General features: G+C 49.7%; 1 protein-coding gene across 3 annotated transcripts in view; it reads right to left on the reverse strand.

Annotated features, from left to right (window-relative positions):
- Positions 1-19,650, reverse strand: part of SFRP1 (secreted frizzled related protein 1) — a 50,220-nt gene extending 30,570 nt beyond the window's left edge. For 2 of the 3 annotated variants that reach the window (XM_039526800.1, XM_039526801.1), the window contains exons 1-2: positions 18,326-19,650; positions 6,334-6,411 (exon numbers count right to left, since the gene is read on the reverse strand). In XM_039526800.1, coding sequence (XP_039382734.1) covers positions 6,334-6,411; positions 18,326-18,869 — 622 coding nt within the window. In that variant the 5' untranslated portion in view covers positions 18,870-19,650. The remainder of the gene's footprint in view (positions 1-6,333; positions 6,412-18,325) is intronic. The other variant, XM_039526799.1, reaches the window with a different exon arrangement.
- Positions 19,651-21,885: the final 2,235 nt, after the last annotated feature.

Genomic DNA, 21,885 nt, shown 5'->3' on the forward strand with positions numbered 1-21,885 from the left:
TACCTAGGTATCCAGCAAACAGAGCTGTGTTGTCCAAGTGATAGATTTTGGCTGGGGTTGGGTTACAAACCACTTGAATGTGGGGGGTAGGGGGGATGAAATGTTGTTCTTATTGATGAATAAAGGGCAGTAGAACAGTACTTAGTCTGTGATGTCGAACTTAGTCAACTTGTGGAACGCCTTTCCTGAGGTTGTGAAGGCTAGGACTATAACAATGTTTAAAAGGGGACTGGATACATTCATGGTGGCTAAGTCCATAAATGGCTATTAGCCAGGATGGGTAAGGAATGGTGTCCCTAGCCTCTGTTTGTCAGAGGATGGAGATGGATGGCTGGAGAGAGATCACTTGATCATTGCCTGTTAGGTTCACTCCCTCTGGGGCACCTGGCATTGGCCACTGTCGGTAGACAGATACTGAGCTAGATGGACCTTTGGTCTGACCCGGTACGGCTGTTCTTATGATTTGAAGGCCTCAAGAGAGAGGGTGGGGAACCTGTCCCTCTCCACTGTTTAAAGACAGAGCTGATTAGGCTCCATAGATAGTCTTTTGTTTTGTTAAGTGACCACTGCAGCTGAAATCACTGACAATCAGGTCTAAGTGCTTAGTCCTGTTGTGGGGACAGTGTTCCTGTGGGTACAGTGTTTTTGTGTAAGAGACAGCCCAGACTGCACTAGCAGCGAGGTTCCCGCACTGAGGGCTCAGCTGAAATCACTGAGAGCTGGTGGAACCTCAAGAGACCAACTCGCAGAGGTCACAGTGGTAGGTGACAGCAGAAGGTGACTGTGCAGGGCCATTGGCAACAGAGTGGTGGAGTGAACAGTGGCACAACGAACAGCCATGGCCAGAGCGAACTGTGCCTTTTTGTCCCCCACCTGGAAGGTGTACTCACGTGAAAGCACCTCTGAACTCTGAGTCTCCACTGACCAAGGACAACACTGGTGAGTGGAGTGCGGAGGAGGGAAAAGTGAGGGGCATGTTAAATAAACATTTGATGGTTGGACTATATTTTAGTCACTTTGCTCCAGAATGCTAGATTTGTGACTGGGAATGGAAACTTATATAAATATGTTTCCCAGTAGGCCAAGATTTTTAAAATGCAGTATTTGCCAAGGTTGTTATCTCACATTGTTGCTATCTTGGGAGGTCATTATGCTGGGGAGTTTCTGTACTAAACATTTTTATTATAATTAATTTTTACATAAGAATGGTCATACTGGGTCAGACCCGTGGTCCAGATAGCCCAGTACCCTGTCTTACAACAATGGTCAAGGCCAGGTGCTTCAGAGGGAATGAATAGAACAGGGAATCATCAAGTGATCCATCCCCTGTCGCCCACTCCCAGCTTCTGGCAAACAGGCTAGGGACACTCAGAGCATGGCGTTGCATCCCTCTCATCCTGGCTAATAGCCACAGATGGACCTGTTCTCCAGGAATTTATCTAGTTCTTTTTAAAATCCTGTTATAGTTTTGGTCTTCACAGCATCCCTTGGCAAAGAGTTCCCTGGGTTGACTTTATATTGTGTGAAGAAATACTTCCTTTTGTTTTTTTTTTTAATTTGCTGCCTATTAATTTCATTGGGTGACTGCTAGTTCTTGTGTTATGTGAAGGATTAAATAAAATTTCCTTATTCACTTTCTTCGCACCAGTCAAGATTTTGTAGACCTCTATCATATCCCCATTAGTCATCTCTTTTCTAAGCTGAAAATTCCCAGTTACTTTAATCTCTCCTCCTGTTTCATACCCCTCATCATTTTAGTTGCCCATCTCTGTACCTTTTCCAATTCCAATATATATATTTTTAGGATGGGTGACCAGATCTACACACACTATTCAAGGTGTGCATGTACCATGGATTTATATAGAGGCAATATGATATTTTCTGTCTTATTATCTATCCCTTTCATAATGATTCCCAACATTGTTTGCTTTTGTGACTGTTGCTGCACATGGAGTGGATGTTTTCAGAGATCTACAGTGCTCCTGTTCTTTTTAAAAAAGCAAACAGAATCACTGAGTGGATGTTTTCAGAGAAATATCCACAATGATTCCAAGATCTCTTTCTTGAGTGTTAACAGCTAATTCAGACTCCTTCATTTTGTATATATAGTTTAGATTGTTTTCCAATGTGCATTACTTTGCATTTATCAACATTGAATTTAATTTGCCATTTTGTTGCCCAGTCACCCAGTTTTGTGAGATCCCTTTGTAGCTCTTCGCAGTCTGCGTGGGACTTAACTATCTTGAATAGTTTTGTGTCATCTGCAAATTTTGCCACCTCACTGTTTACCCATTTTTCCAGATGAATATGTTGAATAGGACTGGTCCCAGTACTGACCCCTCAAGGATACCACTATTTCTCTCTCTCCATTCTGAAAACTGATAATTTATTCCTACTCTTTGTTTCCCATCTTTTAACCAGTTACTGATCCATGAGAGGATCTTCCCTCTTACCCCATGATGGCTTACTTTTCAAAAGTCAATTTAAATTAAATACATTTTTTTAAATTATATTTTTTTTTTAGAAATCTAGATCAGTTATGTGTTTTGGTGTAACTTGTATTTTCCTTATGTTAAATTTGGATTATCCTAACAAAACATTTACTTTATTCACTTTCTTCACATCAGTCAAGATTTTATAGACCTTTAGCATATCCCCCCTTAGTCGTCTCTTTTCTAAGCTGAAAATTCCCAGTCATTTTAATTTCTTCTCCTGTTTCATACCCCTAATCATTTTAGTTGCCCATCTCTGTACTTTTTGCATTTCCAGTATGTCTTTTTTTGGGATGGGGTAACCAGTGCTGCACACAGTATTCAAGGTGTACATGTGCCATGGATTTATATAGAGGCAATATGATATTTTCTGTCTTTTTATCTATCCCTTTCTTAAAAAAGCAAAGGTTTCAGAGTAGCAGCCGTGTTAGTCTGTATTGCAAAAAGAACATAAGCTTTCGTGGGCTACATCCGATGAAGTGGATTGTAGCCCACGAAAACTTATCCTCAAATAAATTTGTTAGTCTCTAAGGTGCCACAAGTGCTCCTCTTCTTTTTAAAAAAGCAAACAGAATGTTGGGAATCACTGACTGCCGCTGCACACTGAGTGGATGTTTTCAGAGAAATATCCACAATGATTCCAAGATCTCTTTCTTGTGAGTGTTAACAGCTAATTCAGACTCCTTCATTTTGTAAGCATAGTTGAGATTGTTTTCCAATGTGCATTACTTTGCATTTATCAACACTGAATTTCATCTGCCATTTTTGTTGCCCAGTCACCCAGTTTTATGAGATCCCTTTGTAATTCTTCGCAGTCTGCGTGGGACTTAACTATCTTGAATAGTTTTGTATCATCTGCAAATTTTGCCACCTCACTGTTTACCCATTTTTCCAGATCATTTATGAATATGTTGAACAGCACTGGTCCCAGTACCGACCCCTCAGGGATACCATTATTTATCTCTCTCCATTCTGAAAACTGATAATTTATTCCTACCCATTGTTTCCCATCTTTTAACCAGTTACTGATCCATGAGAGGACTTTCCTCTTACCCCATGATGGCTTACTTTTCAAAAGTCAATTTAAATTAAATACTTTTTTTAAAAATGTATATTTTTTTTAGAAATCTAGACCTGTTATGTATTTTGGTGTAACTTGCATTATTCTTATGTTAAATTTGCATAATCCTAACAAAACATTTACTTTATTCATATCTCTTTTATATATCTCATTGGTCCTGACACCCCCCCTGTAAATTCGAACACCCCCCCTAATTTCAATTCCTGGGGAAACCACTGCCCCTGAAGCTCTAGACTGGCCAGCAGGGGTGCAGCCCAGCACAATGTCCCTGAACCAACCAATTTGCTGACAGCCTGGCTCTGTTCCCTCCACTTCAGCCTGGACCACACTGGCCTCCTCTCTGCAATGGACAGACAGCAGGAGCGGGTCCCACTGAGCAGCAACACGGCCCCACTCCTGCAAACTCCTCCCGTCTCAGACATGGCCAGAGAAACCTGCTAGAAGTTTACTCTGCAAGAGTCACTGATGACTGGGAGACATCTGGAGGGAGTTTCCTTTCCACGTGAGTCAAAAATGCTCCTGCTTGAACAGTGAGCAGTGCCAGAGCTCCAGCAGAGAGTGGGCGCTGGGCCCCTTCTCTGCAGAGCAGCTCAGCCCAGCTGGGAGCCTGCATCAGTCTGCGTGGGGAATATGCTCTTCCCTTCTCCTCCAGCCGAGGTGCAGGTGCAAGGCTCCTGGGATGTCACTCGCAGTTACTAATCTTACTTACGCTCCAGGCAGAGAGCCAGCTCAGCTCGGCTGCAGCCTTCCCCAAGGCAGACCACAGGCTGACTGGCCAGGACACAAATCCCCACATGGATGGCTTTAGAGCCAGAGACGCTGTCGAAACACAAATGTGCTAAGGAAGCCACGTTAACCCTGGAGCGCCTAACAATCTTTACAGCAATCACCAACCCCCCTCCACCACCTGCGACCGACACAGACACTAGGTGATGTCTCCTGCAGTGCAGAGTTAACGGGGTGAGGTGGCGGCATTCAGGAGGGGCTGCCCCATTTGTGCACAGGCGACCCGCCCGTGCTGGAGACAAGACCATGAACTGCCCCAAGCAGGGTCTAGTAGGGATGGGCGGCCTCCCAGAGAAAGAGATGGACGAAGAGTGGGGCCTTCAGCCACGGGCAGTGAGGAAGCTGCTGTGTGGAGGAGTATGGCCTGCAATGGCCTGGCTCCAGAGAGAGGAGGGGAGAAGTAATCTGCGTGAGGTGGGTGATGACAAGGGTTTGCAGAGTGGGACAGGGAACAATAAGTGGCTTCTGGCTGTCAGAGACCTTATCAAGTCCTGGGAAATCACAATAGCTTGGTCAGAGAGACCGCGAGACCCCACGCTGTCCTTGCCTCTACTCCCGGAGAGCAGGCCCCTGGGACTGCACATAACTGCGCAGGGTGGAGGACGCTGCAGAAATAAACATCTTGGTTTTGGATGACTAACCACAGGGCCCGCTGTGTAGGATGGAGAAGGGCAAAGCACCACTGGGGACACCGAGCTCTCTCCCGCCCAGAACAGGAGTGTGGGAGTTTCCCCCTCCACAATCCCAGCCCCCAAAGTCAGCTGCACGTGGGCCCAGGTTAGCAAAGCAAGGCAGGATCCACGATCGGGAATGCGCCCCTTCCACTTCCCACTGCCGCCACCTCCCCAGCTTCCCTGCGTGGCTAAGGCTATGGCTACACTTAGCGCTGCACAGCGCTGCCGCAGGAGCGCTCCCACAGCAGCGCTTTGAAGCGCGAGTGTGGTCGGAGCGCCAGCGCTGGGAGAGAGCTCTCCCAGCGCTGTCCGTACTCCACCTCCCTGTGGGGATTAACGTACAGCGCTGGGAGCCGCGCTCCCAGCGCTGGGGCTCTGATCACACTGGCGCTTTGCAGCGCCGCAACTTGCAGCGCTGGAGGGGGTGTTTTTTCACACCCTGCTGCAGCGCTGCAAATCTGCAAGTGTAGCCAAGACCTAAGTCTGAGTCACTCCAACTCCAGGGCTCAGCTGCGTCTGGGCTGTAAGCACCTGAGCTTTTTATCCCTCACTGCCTGTCTTCCTGTTAGCCTCCTGATCTCTCCACTCCCCTCTCCCCGCCTCCCGCGGCACAACAGTGACATCTAGGGGCATGTCCATTTACTAGAGAGAAACCTGCCACCCAAGTGCCTCAGGAAGCCCCGGCTGGAGTGACATTGCAGCTGACTGGGCATGGCAAGGAGGCACCCCAGCGGCCAATCCCCCGCTGCCCTGCTACTTGAGTGGCCATGCTCCCCACTGCCAACTGGGGGTGCCATTCCGCTGCTCCAGGCCAGTAGCCCTGGGCACTGGGTAGATGACGACATGGGGTGCAGGAGACATACAGGGTCAGGCCCTGCTCCTGGGTGCGAGTTGCAGTCCCAGACTCAGCTCCATGCAGCTCCAGCACCAACAGTGCACTTCCCATCTGATAACCAGACTCAGCCGAACAGCCCTGGCCACCCCAAGGGAACTTCCAGCTGGGCTCCTGCTGGCTCAGCAGGGTGGATCCACATTGTTTTTTGACGCAAGCACCAGAAAGAAAAGGCAAAGCACGGTGGCCCTACAGCAGCCATGCAGTGCTCCCAGCATGCTAGGAAGGAGCTGCTCCTCCTTCACCTAAATTACTGCACCATGGCACTTCCTAACCAAGACAGGAAACTGTCAGTGACTAGCTGAGGAGCCCAAGGAGAGGGGGCTCTGCATGATATCGAGTTTCTCCTCCCTCGTGTACATTAGAAACTCTGGAAAGTGAGAAGAGGAGGCCGGAATGTTTCCTTACCGAATTCACTGGCACACAGGTGTTCAATGATGGCGTCTGACTTCATCTCGTTGTCGCAGGGGGGACACACAGCCGTTCCTAGCCAGGGAGGAGAGACGGGATCAGTACAGAGCACACTCAAACTGGAGAGATTTGGTGCCAAACTGGTTACGTTCTCAGACCTGTTCCCACCAGGGCTACCCTCCCACAAGGTATTCGCTATGCGTCCCATGACGTGCTGGACCAATGGCCCAGCCCTGGGGAGGGTCTGAGGCCTGGGGAACATTTTGCCACCTGAAGCCCATGGAAAGGCCTAAAGGAGCTGCTGTCAGATGGATGAGGAGCCTGGCTTGGTGCATAGATAAAGGAAAATGCGTTAACGTTCAGTGAGGGCTGGTCTATATTTAAAACACTACAGTGCAGACCCTACCTATGCTGACAGGAGGGGTTCTCCCATCTCAGAAGAATTCTTCTGGCTCCTCCCTAGTGCTGGCTACACACTAGGTTGGCTTACCTATGTTCTCCCAGGGTGTGGATTTTTCACACCCCTGAAAGACGTAGCTAATTTTCTAGTCTAGACCAGGCCTAAGGGACTCTGCTGAAAGAGGCTCCCAGAGCCCTGGCCGGGAACTTTCTGTGGTGAAGTGGGGCTCACAGCCACAGCCTCCTACAGACAGGAGTTCTCTGCACCAACTTCCTTCTGCAGTTCCCAGCTTCCCGTACAATAGCGCTGAAGGCTAAAGGCTACCAGCCGGGAGTTGTGCCACAAGTCACTGCTCAGCGAATGGGCCAGAACTGCCACTCTTGTGATAACACCAAAAGGGCTGACTGGTGAAATCCTGCCTGGTAAGAACAGAAGCTATGGAACCGGAAATGTATTGAGTTATTCCATCTACATTAATACCATCTTTTTGGTGGCCCAACATGGGACTTAAAGAGTTACCCAAACTTGTACAAAGCTTGTTACCCAGTCAGAGGTTTGTTTAGATTTGAAGGATGGAGAGGAGAGAATTATTCGACTGAGATGAGGATTTTACCTGTTACTGGTCCTATTGCAGTGGTGCTATTTTCCACAGGCTTTGAGGAGACTCAGCTCACTCTCCTCCCTCCTGAGCAAACAAAACCCCTTCACCGCTAGAGCGAGTGTGTGTGTGTGTGTGTGTGGAGTCTATGTGTCACACAATATCTCTGTGGCTCAGGAAGGTGTTAGTGCCATGTCACCTGCTGGGATGGCCCCCGAGGGACAGTCCCCACTGAGCATGTGTCAGAAATTCCCACCAAGTGCTAGTGGGCTTGTTTATTTGAGAAGTGGAGGGAAGCACGGGACCCATCGTTTCTCCTTTTGCACCACACTCATACTGTCCCTCCTCGTTACAAACCACACTCTGGGCTGCAATGGTGCTTTTCTGCCCCCCCGCCCACAAGTCCCACAGCTCTGCTCTTGAGAAACTAGTCTCCGCTCCTGCTCCTAAAGGTCTGACTGCACTCGGGCTTCACTGCCGCAGCAGGGGCACAAGGCAACTGACTGATGCCTTCCCCAGGGCTGGCCTAAGAGCAATACGGTGCACTCAACAAAGACATGCACAGAATTGCAGCCTGGCTTTGAGCTGCTGTGCAAGGTGGGGAGCCGGCCGGGGAAGGCAGCTGCCAAACTGTCAGGGAGAAGCTGTTCTGGGGCCAGATCCTAAGCAGCATCACTCCATGCTGCCTCCAAAGCTTCCAATGAATGGGGGGAAAGGGCATCACCACAAGTGACATCCTGGGCACTGCAGCATGACTCAGCCATGTAAAATCCCGAACTAACAATGCAGAGAAGGGGTGAGGCTCCCGCCGAGATGGCTCCTCTGTCACCAGGGCGTGGCTACAGCAAGGACTCCCGCAGCCGCAGAGGTGGAATATACATCAGAAGGGGGCTGCAGGTTTGACAGCCCTAAAGGCTGGAGTTATCCCCAGAACAAGCCCAGCCTGGGCGGCTGCAAGGCAGCTACACCCCTCCCACCCACATGCCTCGCTCTGAGCCATAGCTTAGTATTGGACTGCAGCAGGGGGCTCTTAGGAGAGGATGAGATATGCCATCCCGGGTCATTTTCCTAAAATCCGCCTTGTGAAGAGAGTACATTGTGCCCAAAGCCAGGTACTGAACTACCATCCTGTTTCCAGGTCCCTGCACCCAGCTCTCGGCAGATGGGCTGAGACCACCCAGCAGCACAGATTTATGCTGCTGAAGGATACATTTGTTGAAAATGAGACACTGCTTCTGTTCTTGTTCCAGCAAACTAGAGGGCCCTTTTTCACAGGAGAGATTTTCTCAGGGAATAAAAGAATACGCCTCTGCTTGATACAATGTACAGAGAGGGTAATTAACCAGTAGAACATTTACCAAGGGTCAGAGTGGATTCTCCCTCACTGACAATTTTTAAATGAAGATTGGCTGTTGTTCTAAAAGATCTGCTGAAGGAGTTATTTTGCGGCAGGTCTCTGGCCTGTGCTACCCAGGAGGTGAGACTAGATGATCACAATGGTCCCGTCTGGATGTTGAATCTGTTAATCAAGGAGGCTTTCCCCCAGGCTCTTGAGGGCAGAAGGATGGGGATCCCTCCTCAATGACCTTCAAGATTATTGGACAAAGAAATAGATCCCATGTGAAGTGAGGTGTAAACTCAGAGGAGAAGGATGGTCTTGTGCCATTCAGGGAAGCAGAGGCTCAGTTCTCTGCCACTGGCTCCCTGGATAGCCTCGTCCAAGTCACATAGTAATTCTGTCCCCCTCTGTTAAATGGGGGTGATAAACCTTCCCTTGTCTATGTAGGTTCTAAATGCTTTGAGTCAAGGACTGTCTGTTACTATTTGTATGTGCAGGTCCCTGCCCAATGGGGCCCTGATCTCAGTCAAGTTTGTAAATGCTACTGGGGAACAAATAATTAACCACAGTGTTCATGTAACACCTAGAATTGAGCTCATCTCATGATCCAGGTGTCCATGGATTCTGTATCTCTTTCTCCACCATGGGTGGGAGGAGGAGTGGGCAGGGATGTATGGCACAGGCCTCCTGTGAAACAATAACATGCAATCACCACTTCTAGCTTTTTAATTTACAAGTGACTTTGATAGGAGCAGGATCCAGCCCTCAGGGCTTAACCAGGGCCTCATTTTACTCCCCAGGATGTTGTTTTTCAATAAGCAGTCAAGGAAGATTTCCATCCAACCTCCAAACGTTAATGAACTGGATGAAATGGACAGAGGAAGCCACAGGGCCTCACCAGGGCATTCTCCTCCAAGTGCTTGGACTGAGAGCCAGGAGGCTGCAGTCGCATGCCCCGAGAACAGCTCAGAGCTGGGAGGTTAGTCACACAGCTATTCGCATGCACCATACTAGAGAGAAAAGGTGGGGTTTCCCCACGTATTAGCTCATATCTGGAAACAGCCATGTGGCCAGGGTAGTCTGTCATTTGCACACCTGTTAACGGGCTAAGGTAAACACTGGGGGGAGCTGAAGAGTTAAGCCAGTTAGCCCATGTGAAAACCACAATTGCTTTCTCCACACAAGGATTTTACCATGTGTTAGCCCCCATGTCACTGGAGCCCCGGAGACTCCCCGTTGTGCTGGGTGCTGCACAGACCCACAGTAAGAGAGGGAGGGAGGGATGCAGAGCAGGGAAGTGACTCGACCACGGTCACAGAGCAGGGCAGGGCAGATGTGAGAACAGAGCCCAGGCTCCTGAATCCCAGCCCAGTGCCCTGCGCCCTGGACTCCCCGATCCCCTCGCTCAGTGTCTGTAACTCGATCATTCAGTGTGACTTTTCACTGCGTTCCTCCTGTTAGCAGACTCAACACCAAAAGGCTGCCTGTAAAAGATGTTTGCAGCAGGGCTAGACTTGCTGCAGGGTTTATGGCAGCAGAATTACCTGGTGGCAGGAATTACCCCACAGCCTCAGTGCATGGCAGCAGAGCAAGGTGCCCCCTACACCAAGGGCCCAGAGCCGGCAGAAAAGTCCTGAAAGTAACTGACCCTTTGGCCAATCTGCTGACTGAGCACATCCCCTGTGCAGCCTCTACCAAGACAGCTCACTGTACTTTAAAGCTGCCCTCTCTCGCTGAAGCCCACCTGGAAGCTGGCGGATGCCAACACCTGTTGTTGGGTGGGGGTGAATCAAGCCAATTTCTACTTGTTTCAATCGAGAATGAGCTTGGCAGATAAGAATAAATCTCCAGATGACTTCACGGAAAGTCCCAGCCAGCATCAAACCCAGACGGAGGCTGCAGCCAGCAAAGTGCTGGCTGAGAGGGAATCTGGTTCCAGGCAGGTGCAGTGACAGCAGAGTCCTTCTCTGTTCCCACAGAATAACTGACCTGTGAGCAGAGGTTTCATCTACACTGGGTTTGCCAGTGGACCTTCTACTCTCCTGTGCTGTCCACCGGCTTTCCTGGGGTCTGGTCCCACTGCACTTTAATCCATTGTTGGGCCAACCCCAACATCCTCTGGGACATGCATGCAGGCTGGTGTTTGGGGTGCAGGGTGAGTTCAGAACCAGCCTCCCACCAGCTGGTGCACTCTGCTTTGTACCTAGAGGGAGGTGCAATCCGTGGGGTGGAATGTACAAGCCCCCTCTCACTTCCAGCAGCTGCAGAACAGTTTCTAGTCTGACTTTACCCGGAGAAAGCAGTAGTGGCTTGAACACTAGCCTAGGCCTCAGGAGACATGGGTCCTCCTCCCAGCTCTGCCAGTGACCTGGGCAAGTCATTTCCCATCTATGTGCCTCAGTTTCCCCATCTGTAAAATGTGGTTAATGATACTGACTTCCTTTGTAAAATGCTTTGAAGCCTACTGATAAGAGTGAGCAATAAACAATAGCAGCAGTGTCCTCAGACCATTACTAAACTTCTTGCTGGTTCGAGGGCAAATGCAGAGTGCTTTCCACTTGGTCAGGAGCTCCAGGAGTTACTTCACAGCATGCCCACAAGAGAGGGGAACTGTTGAGGACCATGACACCAAAGCTGAACATGGGAAAGCCCAAAGAGCAGCTGTTGCTCTCTGTGGCTTGAAGGGCTGATGCTGTGAGGAGCTATCAGGCTCAGAAGGATTAGATTTTTATCAGTAAGTGTCACCATACACAAACAAACTGACCACAAACATTTCCATCAATAATAATCGAAATTCACAGCTAGGCACAGTGAGGAAAATGCTGCATGACAACTTGTTAGCGCTTGATTTAGGGCTATTTACATGTGATGTTGACAGCTTTTGTTTTAATGGTTATAAAGCTTTAACTTTATGAGTCTCAACATCTGCTGTCAAATAATTGTCTGACCCCCCCCATAATTTCCCACAACTGTGAAAATTTAAATAGAAACAAATCAGAAAAAAATGCTTAAAACCCATAATTTTGCACAACTGTGAACATTTAAATGATAAAAATTGAAAAAACAAATGCTTAAAAACAAACATTGACGTTATCTGTCCATATTATATAAAAAACAGCAAATTCTGCCCAGCCTATTTGTGAGCTAATTGCTGATAATATCTGCCCCCAGGGGTTGTCACAGTTTCACACAAGCCACGTGGTTCTTCCTGGGAAAAGGCTGCCATCTAAAGGCAGAGCAGCACCCAGCATGCCTCGTGGAAGTTAAAGTCTTTCCGCCACATTCCTTTCAACATCCCAACCTGAGAAGCAATTAGCAGCTCTAAATAAGCTTCCCTGCATGGCAGGACACAGAGCAGGAACTGTGAGATCCCCATGCTGGAAGGTGTGGCAGAGAGCAGCCAAACTAAGCTTAAACACACACGCACACTCAGCCCCACCTCACCAGCACTAAGACCAAGCGCCTCAGTGGTGTTTCCTAATGATAGCTGCGCTGTCTCCTCTCTCTCGCCCACTGTTAACGGCCACGTCTCCTTGTGCTGTGCACGTACAGCCCCTATTCCGGGGAGAAGGCCGTCACATCCCGTCTCCAGCCACTGTGCTGGAGTTCACCCTGCCTGCATGTCAGGCCCCTGGTGAGGTGCAGGCCAAGGCACAGGATGTGCTAGCCTATGGTTACCATTGCAACCTACAGAGAAAGGCACATGGACACTGGCTATGTACTCATCTCCTCATCACAGATATAAGAGCGTGAGCCCGGATAGATCACCGTCCCGCACTGTGCCGCCAGCTCCTCCCGGGGTTAGTAACATTTACCTGCCTGAAAGGATGGTGTGAGGATTTACATACGAGTGTTTGCACAGCACTTGGAGATCTCTAACTGGAAGGGGGAGAAAAGGGCTTGGCAGTTCAGAGCCCCAGCACCTCTGGGCCTGACAGTTCAGAGCCCGGCACCTCTGGGCTTGTCACGTAAGTTATGAATGTAAAAAAATTGCTTGAGCCCCCGCCCCTCTTTCATTACAAATTAAGTCCTGTGTACTGGCAATACATATTCAGAAGCTGGCACTTGGCTGGCTCCCAGGAATGGCTTGTATGGACACTGGGGGGCAGGGCAACCCCACAATGCCTGCGGGACTCAGGTGAAAGAAGTTACTTGTTATCTCAGCCCAGCAGGATTCCCAGGCATTGTGTCTCTTAGCCCCATGATGCCCTGGGGGAGGGAGCATGCCCCTCAAGGACAAAGGGGACTCTTCAGACTCCGAGACTCCTTGCTGGGCACTCGTGAGAGCTGTCTGACTTTGAACAGTCACTAGCCCCCAGGCTGCTCAGAATAGGTTTAGTGAGTCTTTCCCTGCAGCCCATGGCCCAGCTCCACTGCCCCTGCACTGGGCCCAGGAGGGACCCAGAACAAACTGGGGAGCAACACAACACTCGGCTCTGACGTGGGCCAATACCCAGCAGCACTGAGGCCCCGTCTGCACTCCAAAGTTACGTCGGCCTCACTTACATCGGCATACGGCTCCCGCAGTTATTACATCCCTGGGGCGTGCACACTTGCTCCTGGTGTCGGCAGTGCACGTACTCACCATGTAGCAATTGTACTGTCAGCGTGGGGCATTGTGGGATGGCCCCAGAAAGCCAGTAACTGTCACCGTAAGCAACACAGTGCCTACATTGACACTGCGTCGACCTAACTACATCGACCGTGACTCTTCGCTGCTCGGGGCGGTGGGGTTACCAAATTGGCTAGAGAGGCACTTACGTCGGCTGGAGCCAAATTTAAGTGAAGACACTTCCACAGCTAGGTTGATGCAAGACAGCTTACGTCGACCTAACCCTGTAGTCCAGACCTGGCCTAAAATAACGCTCTGGGGCTGCAAAGAAATTGATGCTGGCCTGGGTTCCCAGGCTACAGAGTGAGCTCAGACCACCGGAGGTGCGGACAAAGCCTTGCTTGAGCATCTTCTAGCTGGTGGGAGCTGTGACTGGGCCAACATGCTGTTTTCTGCATTTGACAGCAGTTCTGTACACAACCTCAGTCTGTTCCCAGCCTGGTTTTCCCCTGCTGCCTGTTTCCTACCGCTTGGCTTTCAAGCAGCCGTACTCCAGGGGCAGGAAGAGGAATGTGTAATGCTATATTAATCTGTGACTCCCCTGATGCATCCTGTAGGCCTGCAGGCTTTACCGCCTCCTACTTAAGGAGAAAGGAATTCAACAGGTCAGCTCTTTGAGAGGCAGTACCAAATTCCAGTGCCAAGGTGTTAATGGGGGAAAATACTGAAAGGGTTCGTTCGTTTTTATTAATATGGGAGGGGGGAGCAGTGCTGAGCTCTGACCTTAAGTCAACAGGAAACAAGCCCCAGGACCTGAAATGTAAGGGGGCTCCAGTTCAGTTTGGATTTTTCTTTTTATTAAAAAAAACAAACAAACAAACTACCCAGAGGACCCCAACAGCCCCAGCGGTTTAGCAGCAGAAAAGCCCAGGCTGAACTGCTACAGTGCAACTCACTCACCTCGGCGGTCCGTTATCAGTCCATAGCTGGGAGGCTGGGGGCTGAGGGAGCTCTGCAACTCGCTCTGCAGTGGTTATTTGCAGAGGTGTGGGACTTGCAGAGGCTCAGCACCTGCATGTATTGATCTTCAGTCCAAGGTCCAAATCTTTGCTAGGCAGTTGGGTAGGAGATGTTGGCTGGGGAGGGGTCCCAGAGTTGCTGTAGACTAGGGAGGTGGTTGGGATTAACATGCAAATTCACTCTGCCTGTTAGCTGTTTGTTTCAAACAACTCTTAGTAAATAATGCATCTGGGAAACTGAGCCTTCTTCTCTGTTTGTCAGTTATCCACAAAGAGACTGTGGTCCAGCCTCCACTGCTGTAAATTGCTCCACTGACGTCACTCCAGCTACATCAAGTGATACCAGCTGAGGATCAAGCCCTCTGATTGTTGCAAAATGTTTTCTATTTGAAACTATGTGCCTGATGCAGAAATATCCTACAGATGGTCACACAGCAGTCACTATTTGTTATCCTTGGTGGGTGACTGGTCAGCTATGTCACATTGTAGTTTTTTCTCCAAATGGACAACTGAAACCTTACCAGCAGGAGCCAGAAAAGTGAAAGGGATTTCAAGATGGCTGCAGGAACTTTCCCAGCACGTGCCTTCACGTGAACACACTTTTGCACGAGCATCCAAAGACTCTTGCTTTCTGGGAATGTTCTTGCAAACAAACAAAATCACTTGTGTGAACATTCATGGCAAACAAGAGTGTGAATGCCATTTAACAGAGGTGTGGGTGTAGCTGAGGACTTCGGTACTTTCTTTCTACAACTTGCCCAAGCCTAGTTACTAATTTGTGCTTTTAAGTGAACTGTCAATGGATCCTGAAGCTTTTGTGATGGGCTTGTTTCTCAAGTGCTGATAGAACAGGGCCATGTCTACACTATGGGCAATACAGAGACACTTCTATGGTGCTACGGGTTCCTATACTGATGGAAGGGGTCTTTCCATCGCTGGAGGCAATCCACCTCTTCAAGAGGCAGTAGCTAGGTCAATGGAAGAATTCTTTCATCAACCTACCCGCTTCTAGGTCGACCTAACCAGAGAACTCAGGAGTGTGAATGTTTTTCACTCCCCTGAGCACTGTAGCTATGTTGGTGTAACTTTTAAGTGCAGACCAAACCTAGGTCCTTTCTGCAACCCACAGAAAAGGATTCACAAATGCTTGAAACCGGAGTTGACGTCATTTATTGTAACACAGTGACTTTAATGACTACCGTGAATGGCATAATGATATTTATATTGTGTTGGCGAGCATGTTAGAAATGGTTAGAGAGGGACAGTTCTCATCAGCACTGCCCAGGGGAGGGCGCTGAGTTTTAAATCCAGTGTTTATCTGAAACTATAGTTGGACGTTTCTAAAGCTATGTCTACACCTAGCACTTTTGTCGGAAAACCATTTGTCAGTGAAAAAAAATCACCACCACCGCCAACTGACATAAGTTACACCGACAGAAGCAGCAGCGTAGAGAAGCTCTGCCGCTCGTTGGGGATGGTTTAATTATGCTGACCGGAGAGCTCTCTCCCATCAGCATGAAGCAGGTACACAGGAGACCTTACAATGGCGCAGCTGCAGCAGTACAGCTGAGTGGCTGCAAGGTCTCCCGTGTAGACAGAGCCTAACCATATGGGAAAGCTGAGCACAATCAGTTTGTTCGGAAAGATCTTCTTTCCAAGCCCTTGAAAACAGCACTGATTTTAAAAGAAGTCGGGAAGTGCTGAGTCTGGGCTGACCCAGAGCAGTGGGAATCTGTAATGATGAGTGTTACTGCAAAAGCACATGGGGACAGCACTGCCCTGGGAATTCCAAGAGGCACAGAACAAGTCCTCCTATGTTCTCAGAAGACGAGAGCACAGCTCTGCTGAGTTGCTGCAGCCTTTCAAGACAGCGATTTCACAGCCTTCCTTCAAAGTAAAGCACTTTTCCAAGAGATAAAGTTGGGACAAAACCCAGCAAAAGCCTGAAAATTGGAGACTGTGCTCCACAAATCCCTGCTGTTCCCCCATGTCCTGCCCCTTGCACTCACCCCTCAAGTGGGACTCTCAGTGTACCTGGGAATTCACTTGGGCTGCCCAGCTTGCCTCGACTGTGGGTGGAGTGGTGGGTTCCCTATGGGGACGTGATAGCAGACTAAGCTTCTCTCCTCCCCAACCCCCTCATTTACTGGCCATGGCTGGACCTTACAGAGCGTATCATACCCCACATGCTGCTGTCCAGACAGATTGTGTTGGCCCCGCTGCACCAGGGGACCCCTGAGAGATGGCGTCTCCCCCCACATTCCTTGTCACACATTGTCACTCAGGTTAGTAACCCAAACACGGCATTACTCTGCCCTTTTCCACCTAGTGTTAAACTGAGGGCTCAGATGCTCTAATACACAGCAGCAGGGGCTATCCAGCTCCCTGTTCTCCAAGGAGCCACCCTCCCTCTTGCCAAGGAAGGTTCAGGAGATGGGAAACGCCGTGGAAGCCCCTGCTGCACTGGGTCAGTCCCATCCCTACTGAACGAAAGCACCAGAACTCTGACTCTCTGCCCAAACTGAGCAGCCCCCATGTTGGCAGGGGCTGGGATCCTAGCTGTGAATGGACAGGGAGAAAGTACCTTCCACCCCCCTGCTCCTCACTCTATTAAGCACTAAGAGTTAACTGAGCTGTGCTTCTCTCTCTGCAAGTGCTCTGTGCTCTAATTTTTACAGACACTCTGAGGATGTTACTCCTTGATTCCAGACTGCATTCATTTCCTGCCCTAGAGAGTGGAAATTAAATGATAATTGGAGGATTCTGGGCAGTACAGTTTCTGGTGTGGAAAGTAGCATAATATTATATAACCCACAGTGAGAGGAGAAACCCAGGCTGGCTGGGCAAGGGCTCTCCCTCAGCACTGAGCAGAACATAAAGTGCTTTGTTTGCCAAAGGTAACTGCATTTGAGCAGCTATAGCGAATGGCAAATTTATCTTCAGATGAACCCCGGACACACAGGGAATAAATCACTGGAATTATTCCCCTGGCTCCCTCCAAAAGCAGCTCAGGAAAACCAAGTAAACCTATCCCTTCCAAATGAAGCTAGAGGCACCAGAAGAAGAGCGCCGCAACCCCTTTTTAAATACATTGTCTTCATTTTTTTATATTCTCTTTCCTGCCAACCTCTGAAATACTTTTAGGATCCAGAACTGGAGAGCTAAACACCAGGTCCTGTATTTGTTTTAAAAGTTTTAAGCAACAAACCAAAGATTAGTGTAACTCAATCCATGCAAGCCCGTGTAATATCGAATAGACCTACTGTCCAATAGAATCAAACAAGCAGTTTGCCTCTGCTTTGTCCAAACAACCTGGAAGTCTGTTTAACTTACAGTAAAATTCTTGATCAGAAATGTTGCCCTGTACAAAACTCCAGCCCCAGGTCCAGGTTTACCACCCTTACCTGAAATGAACAAGATTTGTTTTTCTAAAATACGTGTAACCTGCTGCACTGAGGCTGCTTTGTGGCATGACTGAAGCAAGCCCATCCAGCCTCAAACTTCAGCGCTGCTAGGAAAACAAGGTGTTCCTGACAGGTTTATTTTCACTGCTTCCCCAGGTTAGCACAGGTTTAGACGTGTGGCCTGGGTTGTTACTATAAAATGATTCCACGAGACTTAGGAATGCGAGGAAATGTCCGTTAGAACAGAGGCAGCAGCCGTCCCTTTCACATCACTGTCAATAGTGGTAGACGGGTCCCAGATATCAATACTAGGCTCCAGCCTAAGAGAATCAGAACCACCAGGAAGGAGCCCAGCCCAGAGGAGAACGTTTACATGCTTAGAGGCTGATCCTGCTAGTGTCTACGATACTGAACTTCGGCAGAACTCTTGCTGCAGAGAGGGGACACTCAGAGAGAAGAGTTGCTCACAAAGTGGTAGCTGGGGCAAGTTCTAAAGAGAGAATGTCCCTTCGCATCCCCCCTCTGTGGCAGGAGGAGGGGCTGCTACCCCGGAGCAAAGTTCAGGTGACTCTTGCTATCGCTTCTGGAGGGAGTTCTTCTTTGGACTGGAGCTGCATCTCTCTCAGGGGGGGAAACCAGGGGTTAGTAGGGACAGGGCCAGCACCAGTGAGACTTACCTTGGGGCTTGGAAGCCTCTGTGGCGTTGGGAGTGGTCATCGCAATGCAGACATCGTCCTGGGGGAACTGGTCGCACTTGAGCATTTCTGGCCAGTAGAAGCCAAAGAACTGCATGACGGGCTCGCAGGAGTCACGCACGGCCTCGCAGAGCCAGCGGCAGGGATAGATGGGCCGGTCCAGGCACACGGGGGCAAACAGGGAGCAGAGGAAGACCTGGGTGCCAATGTGGCAGTTCTTGTTGAGCAAGGGCACCCAGCTGCTGGCCTGCTGCTTCACCTCGGCCATGGTCTCGTGGTCCAGCAGGTTAGGCAGGACCATCTTGTCATAGCCCACGCTGTGGCAGAGGCGCAGGTCCGCTGGGATGGCCACGCACTGCGGGGGTTTGGTGTAAAATCGCCCACTTTGGTAAGAGCCTATGTCGGACTGGAAACTCACATAGTCGTATTCATTTGCATGACTGCAAGCAAAGAGTCTGGCCGCCAAGGCCAGCAGAGCCCCAGCTCTGCTCCAGCTGGGGCCTCCTGGACTCTGGACTCTGCCCATCCTTTAAGCTGAATGAAATCAAGTTCCAGGAGCTTTCTGCTTCCTTTCCCCTCCTGGGTTGGAGGTCTGCAAGGAAATCCTCCCGCCCAGTGCAAGGCAGAGGTCTGCCCTCCTTCACTTGCCTCTGAGTGACTGAGCGAAGGAAGCAGCCTCTCGCCTGGTGGCTGTGCCTGGAGCACCTACTCTGAAGGCAGCAGGACTGAGAATGGCCAGAGCTCTTGTTGGAGAGAGTTTCTGAGCCTCACATACCAGCCAATCAGCACTGCGCTGCCCCTAGTGCACTCATTTACGAGTGTCAGTCACAGACTCAATTAGCCAATCACCTCCCTAGCACGGGCTCATTTGGGTATAAGCTAGATACAGGTCAACTCCCCTTAAAACAAAACCCAAAGCTGCACAACAGAGTGAACTGCATCTTCCCTGCAGGAAGCAGCAAACTTCTCGGATGCCAGCTAATGGAGAGAGCTCATGTTTTACCTTCACAGTCGCACACGCTGACTCACAAATCAACCAAGTCTTAGTTCTCTGCAGCTCCAGGCTTGTCTGGGAGGCTTTCTGAGTGCCGTGAAACCTGCAGAGCACAAGCCCAGGAACTTTTTGCTCCTTACAGAGTCTGCTGTGCTGCCAAGTGCAGGAGTTCTCTTGTCAGCGCTTTCTGAAAGGGTGAAGATATGGCAGTTCTGCAGTTAGCATTGTCCAGCGGCCCAGAGAACAGTCCACTTGTTCTCACAGTTTGAAACCAGCACTCAGTTCCCTGCTGTCTTCCCCTAAATAATTACTACTGTACGGGACGCAGGGTGTTAGAGAGGCAAACATTAATAACACATGTTAGCTCATCAGAGCTGCTTGTATCAATCTGACAAGCCCGTCACTCAAACGCACATTTGAGTCCAATTTGTTACCTAAGTGAATAGCCCTGTCAGCAATTCTCTGGGGCTGTTCAGCTCCAGAGCACCTGGTCAGAATCAGTAAATGGTCCAACACCATGCGGCAGAGGGCAGCTTTATTCCCCAGTTCCTGATGGCTGATAATTCTCCTCTCAGGACACAACTCATTCTGAGGAAGCTGATTGCTAGAAGGTTCCAAAAGACTTCAGTCATGGAGGGGAAAGGGGAGATGCCTTCATGAGAGGCTCTATACCAGGTCCAGCTGGGTTCACATGCCCCCGGGCTTGGACTTTGCAGAATAAACAATTCCAAGCAGTTGTGTTTTGCAGTGATTCCCTTTGTGCCCCGGCAATGGCTGCATGTGCTGACTCCTGGTTTCTATGCAGGAGGGGTTAATTCAGCAGTAGTTTTATATTTGCCAGCCGCCTCCAGAGAAATCCAGGGTCAGAATCGGATGTGTTAATTTGTATGATTCTTTCTATTGACTCTGCCAAGCTGTGCTGCAGTGAGACAGACTCACTGAGGGGCAGGTTTTTTAAATCAATGGGAGGCATCTATGCACAAGAGGCGCCTAGTCTGCATCTTTAGGCACCCAAATACCTTTAAAAATCTGTCCCGAACTGTACAAGGCCTTGTGCCCTTTGCCATCAGGGAATCTAGGGTCTCTCTGAAACTCCCAGCTTTCCTGCAAACAGCATTTCCAAAGCTGCAAAGTGTTTCTGGGAACCTGGTCTGGACTCTGCAAACCTTACTTCCCGATGGATGGAGTCCAAGGAAAACTATGGTATTGGCAGAAAAAGCCAGCTTGTTTCTTAAAGAGGTATTACCCATAATGAAATTCAGCTGGGGCTTGGTGGGGGCGGCTATGTGACAGCAGCAACTTTGTGGCTTCTCTGAATCTCAGCAGCACTCTTTCCTTTCCTCACAAAAAGGGACACAGTGAGGAAAAGTAATGTTGGTAGCCAGCAGCTTAACTCTTCTGCTGTTATGAATGGTCCCATCCCAGCAGCCTCAGGGGCTGTCCTTTGGAGTGTTCATTCTTACCTGCCCCGTTCAGAGTTTCCTGCACCTTCCCTACCAGTACCTGGTACTGGCCATTCCTGGAGAGTAAGCTGGACAGATCCCTGGGCTGGGGCACTGGGGCAGTCTGGGGGCCCCAGGTCACATAGGGTGACCAGACGTCCCGATAAAATCGGGACCATCCCAATTTTGAGCTGTTTGTCCCGCGTCCCGATCGATCTCTGGTCGGGACGCAATTTCTGTCCCAATATTTTGCGCCAGAATTTTTTTTTTTTTTTTTTTGCTCTCAGCCGACCGGCAGCACTCAGCTTTTTTTTTTTTTTGCTCCCTCCTCCTCCCCCCGGTGTCCCAATATTTTTTCCATCTCATCCGGTCACCCTAAGGTCACATGAAAAGGCAGGTCAGCTCAGTTTGCTCCCATTGTGTTTCTTCAAACCCAGCTGTGACTGTTGCTTAAAAATCACATGACTGAGAGGAATTACCCCAAAGTGAAATGGAAAAGCCTCAGAAAGCCCCTGCACTGTCTGGATTCCTATCCCCACAGTGGGGACATCGACAGGAAATGCATCTCCTGCATCTGGGTAAGATGGTGGTGGTGAGGAGGGAGAGGAAAGAAGTTTTTAAAACTAGCTGCCACCCCAACAGCACCCTTTGTCCAAGGCACCTGTGCCCACAGGATCCTTCCTGGATACCTATGTAGCTATGGCTGCAACCAGCTTCCTCCAGCACCCAGAGCTGTTCCCACTTGTCAGACACAATACGGGGCACAGGGATCCACGCTTCCATGACCTCATTGGACCTAGCAACAGAAACAGTCACAACCAAAGTTTCCGTTCGCCCAGAATGGAGCAGGACAGGCTGCTGAGAGCATGGCACCCTGGTACACTGCTCCCGGGGCGAGACCCAAGGCTTCATTCCTAGCCTTGAAAGGCCTCTTCTGGAGATCACTTCTCTCTGTCCCCCTGTGACTGTATCTTCCCACCATGGTTACATTAATCAGGAGACACGGACCCGTCAGCCCTCAGGGTGACACTTTAGAGAGACAGAGAGAGAGAGTCTGACTGGCTGCTGCTGCATGCCTATGGAACTCACTGCCACAATGAATCAAG

Source organism: Mauremys reevesii, linkage group 2, assembly GCF_016161935.1.
Source record: "Mauremys reevesii isolate NIE-2019 linkage group 2, ASM1616193v1, whole genome shotgun sequence".
Classification (NCBI taxonomy): Eukaryota; Metazoa; Chordata; order Testudines; family Geoemydidae; genus Mauremys; species Mauremys reevesii.